Source organism: Anser anser, assembly GCF_964211835.1.
Source record: "Anser anser genome assembly, chromosome: 11".
In the NCBI taxonomy this organism is placed as follows: Eukaryota; Metazoa; Chordata; class Aves; order Anseriformes; family Anatidae; genus Anser; species Anser anser.
In genome coordinates this window covers 14637366-14655511 of record NC_139732.1, presented here as the reverse complement: position 1 = coordinate 14655511, position 18146 = coordinate 14637366, and the positions used below count along the sequence as shown (strand labels likewise).

General features: G+C 39.7%; 1 protein-coding gene and 1 long non-coding RNA gene across 7 annotated transcripts in view; one reads left to right on the top strand and one right to left on the bottom strand.

Moving 5' to 3' along the window:
- The window catches only part of LOC310879851 (uncharacterized protein), a gene marked incomplete at its 5' end in the record, with an annotated part of 54600 nt that extends 44527 nt beyond the window's left edge, over positions 1-10073 (bottom strand). For 4 of the 6 annotated variants that reach the window (XR_014571167.1, XM_083794790.1, XM_083794794.1 and 1 more), the window contains one exon: positions 9913-10073. Coding sequence is in view for 5 of the 6 variants with exons in the window: in XM_083794790.1 (XP_083650916.1) it covers positions 9913-10073 (161 nt within the window). Of the gene's footprint in view, positions 1-9314; positions 9409-9440; positions 9584-9912 lie in introns of those variants that run through there. The other 2 variants (XM_083794791.1, XM_083794792.1) reach the window with 2 other exon arrangements.
- LOC310879860 overlaps positions 1-18146 on the top strand; it is a 56370-nt gene that overhangs the window by 217 nt on the left and 38007 nt on the right. The window lies entirely within an intron of this gene.

Genomic DNA, 18146 nt, shown 5'->3' with positions numbered 1-18146 from the left:
CATTTATTGTACATTGAGTTTTTAGCAATGGTGACAGCAGATTGTCTGTGTCCTCCTCCACAGCTCTGGCTGTGTTCAGACTGCAGTTCACTCAGGTTGTATATTCTTAACCTAGCAATATATGTATTTATATATTGGCAAAATATGTACTTGTAATATACTTATACAGCTTGGTCTTTGTGTCTGTTTTAACTCTACAATATATTTATTCCATATATCTTCCATAACTGCTCTACTGAGTTTATGTTTACTTTCTTGCATTAAAAGTAATTTATGTTTTGGAAAATCAATATATTGGATAAATCTTATCCATTATCCTAAAAATTAGATAAAGATCATTACTGAAATATAATACATTTTAAATGAAGCCATTAGGAAAATAATTTGTCTTTGATAGAACACTAAGTGTTAAGGAGTAGGTGAAACTTAGCTTGTAACAGCACTCAAAACAGAGGCAAAAACTGTCGGGAGGTTGGAAATGGGTTTCAATGTTTTGTGTGAAAGCTTGGAGACAATGCTCATTCACCACGGTAGATCTATGCTACACTTTCCAGGGTGGCTGAACACCGCCATCAAGCCCAAACGCACTGCTCACACCACCAATCGGCCTCCAGCATGACTGTTAGGCACCCGCTGAATCACACAGGGATGCTGTTTATTCGAGTGTGCCCAACAGCCTCACAAGGCCAGCAGGCTGCCTGTGTGCCCGGGCTGGCTATCCCTGGGCTGGCTGCCAGCCTGGCCCCGCAGCGGCGCACAGCAATGGGCACTGCAGGCAGCTGCTGCTCGGGAACTGCACCAGACTCAGCGCTGCCCTGCAGCAGCTGTCTCGGAGCTGCGAAGTCAGAACCTCTAAGAGTGAGCACTCAGGGATACATATACACATGTAGGAGTATCTTAACGAAAAAAATGATGCAGGTACAAATGGGATTATTGTTACTCCAAAACTGAAAGTTATTAGCAGCTTGAGACAAATGATTCTAAAAAATCGTAGAAAACTGTTCTAAAAAACCTCAGCTGATTATCAGGTTCATCCCTCAGTCACACAGCTAAATAACTACTATGCTTTTTCTCAAAAGTGTCCTTAAAGACTTCCAGTGCTGGAGACTAAAGTTTTCTTAGGTCAACAATTCTGGAGCTTCGTTATTCCTATCACTGGGAAGCTTTTCTAATGTCCAACCTGAACCTTCTTTGCTACTATTCAGGCCTTTACTTCTTTTCCTGTCCATCCTGGGCAGGATTTCACTGCTTTGCCAGTTTTCAATGCTTTAAGCAATACAATCCCGCTCTGTTCATTCTGCACAGAAATTAAAAGGTCCCTTACACAGTCCTCCTCTGGATTGTCTTACTCTCAGCTACAGCTTTCTTGAGGAGCATCCCCCAAAACTGGGGTCTAAAATGTATTCCAGCCAAAGTTGTACCATTGCAAAGTAGAATGAAACTTGCCTCCCATTTACCTTCTAGACTATACTTTCATGTAAACCTCAGCATGCCATCTTCCACTTTTCGTGACTACGTGACGGTGTTGACTCAGGTCCAGCTTCTGAGCCACCAAGACTGCCAGATTCAGCATTAGTGCTGCCTTATCGCACATCCACATCTTATTCCACATCTAGTATTTTTCTAGCCCTAGTTTTGCTTGGAAGAGTATAGCACTTGACCTACTGAACTGCATTTTTTTTCAGACTGTTATTCCTATTTATCCTATGCACTTGCAGTCTCTCCCCAGCTTACTAGCAGCTGCAGATTTAGTAAGAACAGCCTAAGTCACTGCTGAGAACAGTGAGCAGCACTTGTCTGGGACACACTGCTGCAGAATCTAGTTTGACAGGCATTCTTCCACTAAGAATCACTGAAGATCACAACCTCAATACTGTTTCCAAACAGTCCTGCACCCACCCTACAGCAGTTTCCACTAGAAGAACACTTCCTTCCGTGTACGTTGTTTAAGACAACGGCCAGAGCTTTATTGGAACTGAGACAGGTGACTCTTAGTGCTTCTTCTCCGCTCAGTGGGCCTGTCACCTTTCACAGAAGAAAATTGCATTGTCTTGACAGAATTTGTTCTCAATTCATCTACAATGCTTGTGATATCTTTGGGTTCTCCTATGTGCTTATATAACATTTACTTGAAAGTACCTCAGTATTTTTCCAGGAATTTAAGAGGTGTGACTTACAATTCTTCAAGCTGCTATTTCGCTTTTTCTTCATATAGGAGCTATGTTTCTTTTCTTTTTCTTTTTTTCACTTGGTATTCGTGTTTGCCAATTTGCAAACCACTATGAACAATGGGATTTCTTCAGCTGCTTCTGTAATATCCTAGGATGACAAAGCTCATCAGGTCCGGCTGATGTGAAAACTATAATCTCTGTATTTCCTCTTCTAGGTTAAGATCTTATCCCTCCATCACTGGTAATAATTATGCTAGGCAGATGCTATTGCAACTGATCTTTTCAAGAAGGGTCATGAAAAAAGCTAGTAAACACTTCTGTCTTTTCCAGAACTACCATTTGTTGATCTCTTCCAAGCAAAGGACATAGATTTTCCTTAGATTTTCTTTTACAAGCCGTGTGTGGGTGTACTGCCGCATACCAGGCCTGATATAAAGAACAGATCTTATTCCAGGAGATTCTGCTCTGGAAAATGTTGTGGTTTTTTTTCAGTCAGTTTGGCTGCTATTGTTCAGATTACTTACAATTCAGATATACAAAGCGTTTCCTTTTCTCCCCTTTTTCCTACAGAGCCTGAAGCAATAACATTTTGAAAATCTCTTTGGTCCATCCTAACAAAAAACTTGGTCTTGAATTGGGAACATCTGTAAATAGGTACAATTTATAACATTTCTAAAAGTGGCTTTACTTCAAAAGCTAAATATACTCAATTGTATGGTTATCAGGTTACAGAAAAACATAATTTTTCTGAGAAACTAAGAAAGCAGAAATTAGGAGATTATCTTTAGATATATTGTGAACTTAATCACAGAATCACTCACAAGAACACAGATGCTCAAGAGTCACGTGGAGGATGGAAACATGCTCATCACTAGGCTAACAGCATCTTTAATTGCTGCCCTTACTTACAAACAAAATTGCATCGGCGGAGAGGATTACAGTGTAGTTCAGTTTATAGTGTGAACAAATACTGATCATATTTTCGCTATTTTAACAAGATGAGCTCCTATCTATACCACAAACTACAATTATGTTCTAGCTGGGACAGGGGATGACTGACGTGGAACTTCAGCCCTTGACTTTTATATATATGTAGCACTGTGGGCTTAGTACATGAGAAATCCATGAAACACAGGCTAGCTTGGATAGGAGATAGGATCTGGGGTTTTCATTTTCCTTTAGAGACTCCAAGTTGAGCAGTGCGAGTAGAGACCGGGGCGAAAGCATAGCCAGTGCTGAGCCAGATGCCCTGTCATACAGAGCAAATTGCAGCCCCCTTCTACCTGACATTTGCCAGCCAGTGGAGAAGAAATGGTGGGGTTCTACCACAACCTGCGGCACTGCTTATGTCTGCTGTCTTACCCAGCTCCTTATGAAGCCTCATGCAAATATGGTAGCAAGTTATCAAATGATATCATCTTAACAGATATTCCACAAAAGCTTGAACCAGTGTGGAATTATGACCAGCCTTCAAGGACAGGTTCAGTAGGAGATCTATGCCTAAAGTTTAGACATTTGATCTCAGGAGTAGACTTCACAATCTAGTGCTATAGAAGAATTTGGAAGAGAATAAGGAGTCTAAAGAGCCTAAAAAGTCATACACTGAGCAGGAAGCTGTGTGCTGTTTTTTAAGGAAGTGGCTGAGACCAGCTGGATCTCACAGTCTGCTTTGCAAGTAATTTCTGATTCCTCTTCCAAATAATACCACTTCTGTCCATTCACTCACTAAACAGAGCAGAGCTCCCTTTTTTATCTTCAGAGGTGTCTTGAGGAAATATATTGGTGGCACCCCCTTTTATGGTATGAAAATGTGTGTTACTCATCTCTCTTGCTTAAAATATGCGTGAATGAAAGAGCTTAAGACTGATTTCCATATTCTCTGTGCTACAGAGTTGTTCTATCTTTATGCCACTATCAGAGAAACAGGGAAAATCACAACTGAAAATGTCAGGCATCTCCAGAGTTACAGGTTAAAAAAATCACTTCAAAATCTCTGTTTTGGTGCTGGCTTTCGAATTACGCCCAGGTTTTATTTTAGGTACCAAAGGACCAGATTCTCAGAGATTTATCTTCTTACAACCCATATGACTTCAGTAAGTTCCAAGATATTCTGATTTAGGCGAGCAAAGTCTGATTCGCTTTGGCCCTTAGTCTCTAGCAAAGCTCTCTCCTTCACTGGCAAGGTAGGGACAGAAATACGTGTTTTGCCTTTCCCGTTTTATTGCCTTCTACAATTTTGTTCAGTTACAGGAGTTACATGTTCCTCAGTTATATGAGAACACCCTGCGCCGGGAACTTGACTGTTTCAATGTACCCTGGCTTAGCCTAGGTTACTTGTTCCTTTCCGAGTTGTTTATGTGCTGTTCCCTTGTCTTTGCTGTTGGGCAAATGCTAAAAATAAGAATTTGCTTATCTAATTTGTATGGATCTTCACAGTGTATGCGATTTCACTGTCTCCCTTCCCCTCGAGCAGTGGACAGATTTTCCAGACCTTATGACTATGGACTATGTTTTCATTGCAGTTATAAGTCAGAGGATTTTTCCTTTCAATACTGACTTGTCAAATGAAGACATCCAAAAATTTTCCATAGGGAATTGTTAGAGATTACAGTTTCTGTTTGCTCTGATTGGGCTCTGGACCTGCTAACTCTGATCTGATTATATTTATTTCCAGTCCTGGAAATGGAATTAGCACCTTGTATATTTGTCTTCCAGAAAACAAACAAACAAAACAACAACAACAACACTAATATCTGTGAACTGATTTTTTGTTTTTCTTTAGAATAGATGAGGAAGTTGTATTTGGTGTTAGATTAATAGATTATTCGCTTATATGACAGGAGAAGAATCAGGGTAAGCTTCCCTTTGTTGCCAGTCCCTGTGCAAAAAAGCTTTGCTAGGGATGCCATCTCAACTAAAGATCAGGTTATTCTGCCTCCAGTCCTGTCCTGTCACTGCCTGTTCTACCAAAACAGTTCAAGATAAGTTCCTGTTTGTCAACCACAACATTTTTTGTGGCAAATTTTGTTTCTGGAAAAAGGATCTGCAGTACAGAGGTCACCAAATGGGCTTTTTCTGATGTGGTTTGAATTTAATCAGAATAGGCACATATTTCAATTAGCTCTATCATGAATCAATAGAAAGTTTTAAAATGTAACCTCCGGATGGCAGTTTGAGACACCAGCTGGTTGTTCAAAGTTATGCAGACACAGTTCTTTCTGTACCCTTGCACATACCCCAAATATGCAGACAGTTTAATTCCTGTTTTAAAAGGTCTAACACAAAATATTTTCACAGCAGGAAGCATGATAGTCAATGCTAGTGTTTATCACACTGAGGATAGGTCTTAGAACATTTCAGCTGCATATCTTCTCTTACTAACTGAGATCAGTAAAAAAAAAAAAAGAGTTAGATACCCTTTAAAATCTTACTTTAGCTACAGTAAGGAAGATTAAAAATGCACTCTCTCTTCTTTCTGCATGCAACGTCCTTTTTTGAGTTGTACAGAGCAAATGATACTGAAAAGCAACAGAGCAGTAACTAAGCTGTGACAGTTTGAAACCTCTGTGTATCCCCGCTCCGGCTGTAGAATTGTTTTATTGCTGAGCTGATCAGCATGTGTGGAGTCAGCCCATATCCTATGAAACTGTATAAGTGAGGACCAGTTAATTTTGGTGGCTCTAATGCATGTAGAAGCATCCTAGGATACTGATGTCCAGGAAAATTAGTCCAGTAAGCAGAGCAATTGACAAAGGATTTGTGAGTAACCAAAGGTCCCTAGAAACACAGCAAAGCAGAAGGAAGAAAGTGATTGTTGGCACTGCTGGCATTCAAGGGCCACAGGCCTGCAATGGTCAGGGATGACTGAAACAGGAAGCTTTGCGAGGGCCAAAGAAGAGAAAGGAACTGCTTGTGAATGTAGTAAAAACAGCTTGAGGACCAGTCAAAGAAAAAAGATATGGCCTACAATAGAGAAAGAAGTAAACTCTGATGTGGTGCAACACCATGTGTGTGTAAACTGTAATCAGTGCAGAGGGAAGATAAGATAGGATCCTGGAAGACCCTAACCTAAGTGTAAAGAGCATGCAAAAAGCAGTGCTGATGTGGGTAACCTGGGCTTTTTTTAGAACTATATTGTTAAGTAACTTAACAAGCACTGTGTGGACCTGTTTACTTTCATGATAATGTCCCCTTATGGTTGGAATTTTGCTTCTAAAGGAGCAGAACAGGCACTGCATTTGAATAATAAAGGTTTTTTCAGCAAATGCACTAGAGGTGTCATCTCCCCTCCCCCGACACACATCTGGAACCTAACCTAGACCAAAACCAGTTTAAGAGCATAGGAGCTTAACATACAGGGACTCAGTTTAGCACCCAGGTTAGTGATCAGCTGGCAAAACCTTTGGTCTATCCGTGAGTATATCTTTAGCCAGATTCTGACCCCAGTTGCATCAGAATGAATACAAATCAATTTCCAAATCAATTTCCAAGACTCTGACTGGATCTGTCCAGTAAAGTCATTGTCTCTGAAATCAGAATTCGGTCCTTGCTCTGCAATCTCAGTTTTATTCTAGGATAGGTCAAATTCCTTGAGGGAATAATGAATCATCTAAGACATCTGGCAAATCTCTCTGATTGTGTGATACAGTGGTAAAATAGGTCAGCATAGTTTAGGGTTGCTTTAGAATCTACAAGATAGGAGACAGGAGTCTTTAATACCGGGGACTGACTTCGAGGGACAATGAGATCAGTTATACAGGGAAGAAGATGTAAAGAGATATGAGAGCTCTAAAAAAGAAACTGAAAAAGATTTTTAGTCTGCAAAACTAGACAAGAATAAATGTATTAAATAATTTTAAGTAATTCAATAAAGTATTGGCTGCTACTTACAAGGCAGTACAATTTCAGCAAAATAAACACTTAGCATAGTACACAACACATTGACCACTACCGTACACACTTCTGGACACATTAATATGTTAAAATGTAGGAATAACCAAAAAAAAAAAAAAAAGAAGCAAAGGAAAGATTTTTTTAAGATGAAAACTAAGAATCATGTCCTGATAGTAAGCAAGCAGTTACAGCTTGTAGTATTTAAAGTAATATAAATGAAACACCGTTCTTAACAAGAGACTTTTTCTGAAGATAGATAATGAAATTCTGGTCCCAGCAAAATTAGTGGGAACTTTTGAGGCCATCTGAAGTTATCCACACCTTGCAAGAATAATTTCTGAAAGTACATATGTCTAAAGGATGTGTACAGCCTATTCACATGGCTCACCCAGCAATTCTTAAAAATCTGTTTAATGAAGAAGTACAAGAAAAATCACAAGTAGCTGGAATTAGGTCAAGGCCTACAACAGGATATTTAATTTGGCATCCAGGAAGGGGCCTGGATTTATCATTTGTTGTTAATCTAGGCACTCTGCTTGTCCTCATTTATCTTCCCTTTGGAGCTACTGAGAAGAGCTTCAGAAATACATTTCAGCACATTGTGAAAACAGTCTATGCTCACAGCTAGTAATGAAGAAATAATGTAATTAATTGCTGTTATGTAATGGCACTTGGCAAATGAACGTGGACCGCTACAGAGTAAATAAAAGCTAGTTCTATTTCTGGAATACCGGTTAGAAACATCTTGACCAAAGACCTGGAGCGTGTAAACATTTGATTTTTTAATTCTTTTTTTTTTTTTTTTTTTTTTTACACAGAAAACATTGACATCAATGGCTGTTGGTTAAAGGTGTTGTAAGGAGAACTCTAGAGATTGAGAGCTTCTGTATCGCTGCTGAGTACAGACAGCGCAGCCTGTACACTGTACTCAGCTGCCTCTGTCATAGTCCTGCAGCTCCTTAGATCCTGTCATCTCTGCTAAGCTGACAAGGGCATTCTGTTAATTCCACCAGCTCCTGGGGACGAAGTGATGTGGTCTGAAATGAGGCCACCCGAAGAGCTGCATAGGAAATCACAAAGTACAAAAGGACTTCAAGCTACTTTCCACTGAGACGCATTCCCAGCCAGAGCCATGAAGTTTGTGTGGGGATGTTAAAAATCATCTTTTTAAGTTAATAACCTGGGATATTTTATTGCAGGAATTTTAACCACACCTACCATCTCTAGGTCTTTAAGGACCTTGCAAGGAAAACTTCATGAACAACCGCATACAGATCCATGCTAGAGCATTTCCTGTGAGAACCCTCATGCCTGTGAAGGCATGGTGTGTTGGCAGAAAAGCTTTACTATCTTTGTTTGGTAAAGAAGCCTGCTCAGGCAGTGCTCATTTTGAGTGGAGATGTGGGTGGGATGAAATCAGGACGGCTGCCAGGCTACCCTGTGACTCAGACGAGGAACTCCCATCGATGTGTGGGGAATTCAGTACCAACAGCTAGAAAAGCTGAGACACAAACGGTGGGCGACTTAACTGGCTTCTGTCACACACTCTGAGGATCCGATCCTGTATGAATCAGACTCTGTATCAGTAAAGCCCCTGCTTGTTATCATCCCTATCTTTGTCCTAAAATCTAAAGCAAAATTAATCTTTTTATTTTTGTAAATGGGTCAACAAAACAGTATCTCTCCATCCTAATGACTAAGAGATTCGAGTAACCTCTTTGCCTCAATTGGAGAAATTTTAGAGTAGATTAAATTATTTGTTGCTATTACAACACAGCTGCATCAAAAAGTAAATATACAGGGGTATTTTGAGGGGATGGCTGTTTTAATTACAGCTCATAAAACATTTTCAACATACTAACTCAAAATTTTTTCTTCTGCCCACTTACATTGATTTTTAAATTTCCTTCCCATTTCAGCTTAAACTGCTGTTCATAAAATACAGTGGGTGAGTTGGGGCTTTTGCTGATTACATTTTGAAGTTTACTCAGTTCTGAACCTTCATGTTTTAACCAGTAATTGTTTCTCTCCTGTTAATACTACTGTGAACAGAAGAACTGCTGAATTGATAAGAAAAGCAACTGGATACATCCTATTTTACTCTGTAGGTCTACTACCTAGTGATTTGATGTTTGACTGTTTGCTTTTGACCACTTAAAATTTAATTGCTGGTATTTCCTTCTGTTCAGAACTATTATATTGGAGCTGCTCATCAGAAATCTCACAGAATAGCTTATAGAATTTTAATACCTGAGTATTAAGTGGCATCGCAGTTCAGCTGCAGTGCTACTGGAAGTCCTCCCAGGCCTGGCACCACTGAGGGGACGGCCACAGGTTTCATCACCTGTGTCCAGAACGAGGGGCTGAAGGACTCACCGGGACACTGGGCCACATCCACATAGCCCCTGGGGATGGGGGGAATGGATTGCTGAATCCTCTTCGTGCTTGTGGTGAAGCGGAGATCGCCACAGCAGCAACCGATACTTGCCCGCTGCCCTCCCGTGAGGCGCAACCGCCATTTTCCCCTGCACATCCCGCTCTGGGGCTCTTGGCGCCAAAACTTGCGGCCGCCCTCAGTCACACCAGGTGGCCATTTTGTCCCCAACAGCCGGCCCTGGGGCAGCCGGCACTGGGGCAGCCGGTGCCTGTGGCCACCGCTGGAGAGGTGGCTGTCAGTGACTTAACGGCCCCGAGTGGCCTCATCTGGGAGCTATACCCGCCCTCTACCATTGGTATTCATTTAAGCGCTAGCCGTGGACCACCAGCTCCCCCCTGAGCTGTGAGGTGGCAGCGGGGGTCTCTAGTTCAGCTGTGTACTGCCCCCTGTACCGTTCCTTTAAGCCCTCACCTGCGGGCTGATTTTTTTCCTTGCCCTCGGGTCTCTCTACTAGCTGTGGATCCATCTAGTGAGGAGACTTCTCCCCCGGCCCGAAGCTGTGGGGAAGCTGTGGGGCTGCTCTGCCCCCTCAGGCCGGGCGCACCGTCAGCCCGGCCGGGCCAGGCACCCATCGCACCGTGCCCCTCCAGAGCATCAGGTATGCCGAGGCAGTAGTTTGATGTGTAACTTTGATACCCAGATATGAAAATCCCATTTTGCTCAAGGCTGGTTCCTGCTATTCTCGCAATTTTTCCTTTTCAAGGAGGCTATTTACTGTAGTGATCTTGTGGTGCACTAATGCTGCCTTCATGAAACAGTTTCTGCAAATGGAGAGAATGAAAGGGCAAGATTTGAACTTATCTGACCCGTGGTAGTCACCTTGCCTTCATTTTTCTGCAGTTCTCTGCCCTTTTTGTCGATGCCAGGGAGCCTTAGCCAGCAGGGGAGAGTATCTCACAGTTACCTTTTCAAAAACTTCCTGATTTAGCTTTTTAAAAAATGTATGCTCTACTTGTACTTGGCTGAAGGACAAGGTGAAGAAAAGGAATAAGGGAAGTTTTTCATCCTTGGGTTTTCTAGCACATATTTCTGTGAGGTTGCTCCCTTTATTACAAAGAGCAAGCCTACTTATGCTGTTTGACCAGCTAGTTTTAAACATAGACACAAGTTGATAACTTTAAACTCATATAGGCTCTCTCTTGGTCTTTGAGAGCTTGTTCAAAATCAGAATGCATTAGTGAATAAAGTTTTCAGTTCTTGTATTAGTGGTGTTGAAAGTTGTATATAAATATTTGACAGCACAAAATGTTGAGGCCTTTTTTTTTTCATTCAGTTGTAATGCAGGTGACATGCACAAGTATAAGTGATTTATCTTATGGACTGCTTCCACGGGCAGTTCTTGTGTCTGCATGTGTCAGTACTTTACTTTCACAGTGTAATTGCTTAGCTAGCAGACAGGAGAAGGAAGCCTCTGTCTGTGTTTGAGGTACAGAAGTCACTAGCTGCAGACACAACTACTAGAAGCATGTGATTTACTGAGCTTGGTGTTAATCTTTATTCAAGCTGACCTACAAGAGATACAATTTAAAAGAAAATGACAGACTTTGAACGAGTCAAATCTTTGGTGCATAAGAATCAATTGCAGAACATTTAATTTGTTGAAGTCCTGAAGTCCTGGGGTGGTTGCAAATGGCTTAATGTTACTGATTTTCCTGGGAAAGACTGTTTCAGTGACCATACTAATTCTGCCCTTCCTTTGGTGTTTTACATACGGTGCTTATGGAATTACTCTTGTTTCAAGGCTTTTTGAGCATTCACCGTAGTAGTGTGTGCTTCTCAGGGCTTCTTCAGATGGATTTCAAACCATAAAGCTCAGCAGCTGGAACAAAGGAAAGGACGCTTTTAGTTGCTAAATGTGAAATTAATCCTTTGCCTGCAGATGTGTTTCAAAATGTTTAAGAAAACTCATGGTGATTTCCTTTATTCTGCTGAGGATGTGCTATTTTTGAAAATGTGTTGGGAGGGGTCAGTCTTTCTTACTATGCTATTTCCATTTGTCCAAGGTATTTTATTGACTTTGCTGTTATAATTAACTGTATTCTTGATGCTATTTCTGAACATTTCTGTTACTCTTTTTACCTCTACTTTGGTTACTAAGTATGGGATTTTTACTATTCTTTTTATCTCAGAATTCCTGAGCTCTAATCCTATGTGCTATATTGGCTCAGTGCAGACAGAGCTACTGACTTGCTCTTCATCCTTGCTCTCGAGAAGTGTTTCACCTTCGAACACCTGCTAGTTGTCACCACCTGTGGATAGCAGTGAAGAGTCCTTTGGAACAAACTATGGCTATCTAACATCACTCAAGCATTTATTTGTAGCATTATTTCAAGATGGATCAGTTCCCCGATCTCTTTCATCATGCGTTTGGCACATCAGCTTTGCTGGCAGAGTAGAAGGATCAATAGGGAGACAGCTGAGAATAGGAACAGTTTAAGTTGGCAGTATTTCTAAGACAATAGCATGAAAAACCCAATTAGGGTGTATGGATGCCCTATATAGATGCTGGAAACAGTTGGCTTGATTGGTAAGGCAAATAGGAATAGATGGTAAGCTGTCAAAAGGCAGGATGTTTTATTAACAGAGTTAAAAGGCCTCAGGAAAAATTGCAAGTTGATGTTGGAGAATATTCTTTAGTGATCTCTTTACATGCAGCCCTGTTACATTCTTTCCAGGCTGTTGGGCTCACTGGACCTTTGATCTGACCCAATACAGCTGTTATTTTTTTCCCACTTACAGCTTTTGTAGGTGGGTTGTTAGGGTAGCAAGAGGGGATGTTAAAACCATAAAAATCACTATGAAATTTGGACACAAAATGCATTTACTTGAGATGTATGAAATCTGTAGCTTACAGGGAAATAATGACATTTAACTAAGTGTTAGAGTGCATTTGTATATGTAGAGGAGGTAAGTGGATTGGATAGCAATGTGATCTAATTGCTATATTTCTTCAATTAAAAGTCAATATGGATATACATCTCTTCAGGGTGATCATGCATTTTAGTGACTGGAATATGCAGTTGCAGTGATGCTTCCGGAGGTGGAAGGAACGGTATTTTGAAAATGTGGAACAAGTTTTGAAGAGGCTTTCCAGGGGAACATTTTGCCTTTTGAAACTTAACTTCAAAAGATTTTTCTGGTTTCCCCTAATGGCTAACAAGAATCAGAATATTTAAATTTATAGCACTTAAAATTGCTGCCTTTAACTTGCACTATATACCAAGGTGTGAATGTTATCTCTGCTCTATGCAAACAGGAAGACTGTTGCCCAGGACTAAACATCTTTTCAGCAACTTTTTTACAAAGTTGCTAAGTAGCTATATTTTTGCTAAGTAGCAATATTTTTATATTAGTTTCATATCCAAAAGCCTCAAATGAAATTGTAGACTTGTTGGGTTCCCAACCACATACACACACAAAAAAGGAGTCTTTGATCTAAATATGTGACAATCTAAAAGATTTGAATGACCTAGCTCTTCCTTTAGCCTCAGTAGTGAAATATCTGTCAATGGAGTTGAGAATGCATTTTTCAATTGCTGCGTTATACTTGGGTGCAATTCTGAGGTTAATTAGTCACGTCTTCATGAGGTGGGAGCTTGAGTATTTTTTCCATACGAAATGGAAGTGTGTATCCATGTGTATACCTAGCAGTATATTGTAACTCCCAAAATCAGGTACTAATTGGTAATTAGTGGTTTACTGAGCAGATTACACTAACATAAAAATTTGTCAAAGTGCATACATTTGTATATCAATTGAAGAGGGAAAAAATCAAACCAAGATGGTGATTACAAACATCTGTCTTTCTGTTCCAGAGCAAACATTTGTCTTATTTAAGGTGTTGCACCATTTTGGGGATGGAAAAAAGTTTAAAAATACATTCATGTTTACATTCCTTGTACACTAGTGACTCTATTCTCATTTTTGGTTCGTTTATTTAATCATTCATTGCTCATTTCAAAGCTGCTTTTGGACTGGAAACTTGTCTCATTTGGCCCCTTTTTAGCTGGTGTTATTTCTGGATCTATGTATTACACATTTCCACTCTGAAAGCAAAAATTGTATGAGAGATTGAGAGGACTTGTCAAAATCATCAGCTTGTCACTATAACCAACTGACATTTGAACTGTCAGGTTTTATGTTTTAACAAATGCAGTTTCAGCTCCTTTAACTGCTTGCTGCTTGAACGTTAAGGTAATTCTGGCAGAATATACTTTCTGAACAGCTAAAAATAGCAAGTTCGTCTTAATGGCTTCAAAAGAATGCTGATATCCTGGAGACATAGTGGGTAAAGTAGTTCAGGCAACTCTTACATTTGAAGAAACAACACCTGACTGCCCAAAGCAAGTTTCATAGGACTAATCAGTGTCCTTTACTTAAATCTAGAGCTGTGAAAACAATTATCATTAGATAACTTTTAATTCATCGTTGAAGACCTGTGGTACAATCTTTTGTACCTTGTGTAGAAACAATCTTGTTTTAGAGAGGATAAAGACACAGCTTCTCTTACCTATCATTCAGTCTTAGTTTGGATCTTCCATGATCAGTTAGAAGTTGTTCATTGCTTGTTTAATACAGGCTATACAATTTCATAATCAATGGAATTTTTACTGTGAATGGAATAATAAATACACTATCCTTGCAGAAGTCCTTGCAAGACTGCAAGGAACAGTGGACCTGGATAACTCCTGAGGATACTTCTGAAACCAACATTCCATATTCTTAGTTTCTATATAAATAAATTATATTCTCCAAAGGGCTCCATCTAAAATGTGCTGAACTAAGGAGATAAGAAACTTGGTTTATTCATAAGCATTACCAGTGTAACGAGACGAATACTTGTTAGAGAAAGGGCATCAGTAAAGATCTGTTGGAGAAAATTTTCTTCAACTGCATCAAAACTGGTAAGTGTATTAGTGATAATTTTGCTGGAAAATACTGAGTTTTTCTGGCACAATGAAGCTAGTCAGACTGCTTTCCTGACATCTAGCATGTTCTGAATCCTGTGCCAGGTATAAGTTGCTGATGTGTTCTGCATTCTCATGAATAATATTTGAAAACTTTAGCATCTCTAAGTGTTCATTAGTTGTAATCATTATTTTCTTGGCTCATGTAATCATTACTTTCTTGGCTTAAAATTCCTGAATTATAGAGAACTAACTTTGAGTTTGTCTTTGGAAATGTGTGTGTTCCAATAACACCTTTATGCACTGAAGTGAATATAACAGTTCTGCTGGTCCATCCATTCACAAGCACTTGGTAAAATAAGCTATCTCATCATTTTGCTCTGGACTGTAACAGTATCAATCATTCATTAATCTTCACAAGATTTATTTGCTTCCAAGAAGGCCAATTGAACAAAAGTAATTAGCATAAGGAAATATTCTGGGGGGATAAGATGGGGGAAAGATTTTAAGATTAAAAGATCTCTTAAAAAATTTTAACTAGAATAACTTGTACCTGTTCTTACTCTTTCCATCTTTGTTTTAAAATTATGGAAGTAAAGAGGAAGCTGAACTTGAAACAGATTATCAGCAGTGAAATGTTGTTAGTGGTAAAATAGAGGACGAATGTTTTCTAATAGAAAAATAAGCCCACATTTGGGTTACAGTTACATACCTGTAGTCCCAATGCTACCAAAAATGATGCAGAAATCACTGAACTTTTTTTCAGTTCTCCCAGCTTTGTGTATGCATTGTCCTTCCTTAGTGCACAGGGAAATAGTCACTGTCACCAAGAAGAAACTGAAGCAGTACATCCTTCAAAGGTAGGGGAGCCTCTCATGGACAAAAACACTAAATCGAAGAGCACAAGATCAAACTGCCTCATCTGGAAGCGCCTTGTTTGAAAAACTGGAGATTCAGTTCAGTTCTGCAATGAGACCCAGGCCAACAGTCAGCTACACAGAGCTGTAGCTCTTTACAGAAGCCGGTCCCACTTGAGGAAGTCGTAATAATAGTGTTGATTAATATTGACCAGAACTTCCTTGTTCTTTTGTTGGCATCACTTAATGTGCAGCAAGGTAGCTATTTACATCACCTTCGTCAGTTCTTGGAATAGAACAGAAGAAAATGAGTGGAAGTGTTTCCAAATATTTGCAGAGTATGAAATCCTGATCTGGCAGCAAAACTTAGCTTTGCTTCCTTTGCATCTTAAATCCATGAGAGGTATAACCGGTGTGACTGAAGAGCTGAGTATTTATGACTGGAGATGAGTCGTGCTGTAAAGGACTGGTGAGGCCAGATCAAGTTGCATCCTAGTGGAGGAGAAGGGAAGCAGCAGCCATAGGACTGCTGCACCAGGTGATGTGGGTGTGTGTCCCCTTTCTAGGGGGACATGATCTCTTCAGTGTTACAGCAGACCTTTACTAACAAGCTAGGAGTTGGTTTTATCTTCAACTTAAACTTCATGGATTATTTTTGCCCATGTTTCTTCACTCAACCTTGTTCCTAGATAAATGTGTGGATGGATATAAAGAATGTCAGCTGTGAAAACACCTAAGTATTTCGCTGTTCTCCCCTACCTCTTTGGAGATAAAGCAAAAATAAGAAAAAAAACTTGTATTTTTAGCTATGACCAGCCATGTGACAAAGAAATAGCTGGTAAGGTTGCTTTAAAATAGTAAGGAACTTCTTCAGCAATAACAACTTTCCATCCCCACTTAGCACAGTCAGCTGTATAAACTAACATTTTTGAAGAAAGAGCTTGGATTAGGCTCAAGCCTATACTTAGCAGCCAAGTCTCAGGTCTGAGAATGAAGGTTTAACCCTTATATGGGATACTACTAGATACTGGTAGAAGTAGGTAAACAGTTGGAAACAATGAGATGGTGAATTGTTTGTTCTTACATTGTCTGCAACTGTCAGCACTTATAAAAAATTACTGTCATTCAAAATAGTTTGGCAAATGTTTCATAGGAGGGAAAAATAGGTCTGTTAAACTCATCAGAACCCACAGAGAAAAGATTAATCTATCCAGTAACTTACGCTTAAAAATAGTTGTTCAGACCCAGTTGATAAGACAAACTTAATAAAAATAAAAATAAAAAAATTTAAAATATAGTTGAAGCCTTCAAGCCTCTACACAGCTGATAATGGCTTCTAACATGAAGCTGTGATTATTACTCAGGCTTACTGTTATAAGGTCCTTAAGTCACCATGCATGGGCCCCATGAACAGCAGTAGCAATTCCTGAGTTGGTCTGGTGTGCATATTGATATAATGCATAGTTTTATTGCTCATGAGGATGAGATCAGTGTCTTGCCTGAAGTCTTGCAAGGCTATATTTTGACAGCAGTTGGATTTCTGTTGTGAAACTGTGGCCTGAGTGTGGAAGAGTCTTTCCTTTTGTATTCTTCTTCCCACATAGTTTTAGTGGACTTCCAGCACTGTAAGTATGCTAGAATTGTTCTTTCAAGTATATTCTCCTTAAAACGTCACCTGTGTTAGCTAGTCAATTACTGCTGCATTTCATTACTTAGTTTCAGTGCTGTCTTTTAGAAAAAAGTTGGAGGATATTGATCTGATTTTATGCAACTGAGACACAGTAAAATAGCAGAGTACAATTATTAAATGCTTCCATTTATCATTCAAGTGTTCACACTTAAGATGTTCCACTTAATGACCCTTAAAATAGCCACTTTAAATGATTCCCTTTCAAACAAATGAGAAATACATGCAAGTGAATCATTAACAATTTTTATAACAAACATCAAACATTACAAGGGACATTGAACTGAAGCATACACTGAATCATGTGCTCTTAAAAATAAGTGCTTACTGACCTTAGAAGATATAATTGGGCTTTTGAAACATCTTAGGGATTCAGCCAAAACAAACTGCTGTGCATTAGCTATTGGAAAAAAAAAATCATTCAACTGGCAGATCATGTATTAGGCTATCACGCAACTTTATCTGTTTCCAGTTCACACAGAATCTAGGAACAGGATCAGGACCTTAATGCAGATGAAATCAGAAGAAATGAAAATTCATGAGAAATACTGTCACTAAATGTAGTCGATCCTTATTGCAAGTCAGGCCCTCAGTAAGTACAGAGCTTTCTGGCAATGTTTTGCATTTGCTGTCTTTTTTTCCCGCTGATCTCTTCAACCTATACTGCCAGATCATGCCATAACTCTGCTGTGGGAGATCGGTACCTGACTAACTTCATGTTCAGGTTTGTCAGTAACAGTTGACATCATCTGATGTACAGGCCCGCTTAATTCAGAGACATACCCCCTGAAGGCACATCTCACGGGGATGTAACTTGTATTTAGGAGCTGCAAACTGAAGAAGGAAGCTTAAATTGTGCAAGTAAAACCTACATGTGCTGCCTTGGGTAGACTAATTGCTTGGCCATGCTTACTTACTTCCTGTTATAACAGCTGTTTAGTACACTGGCCTAATTTTCAAGGAGGCACTAAAATCTGATATTTTACAGAAAGCGCTGTTCATCATACACACAGTTTGGCTTGTTGCAAGCACAGGGGTAGGATTTCAAGGGAAGCTTCATTCTGGCTTTTTATGTACTCAGAGTAAAGGCACCAGACTCTGCATAGTACAAGGTAGGGGCTTAATGTGAACTAAAGGGTACTGGTTTTGTTGTTTTGCAGCTAATAAGTGGAAGTAACACTTATTTGAAGAGGA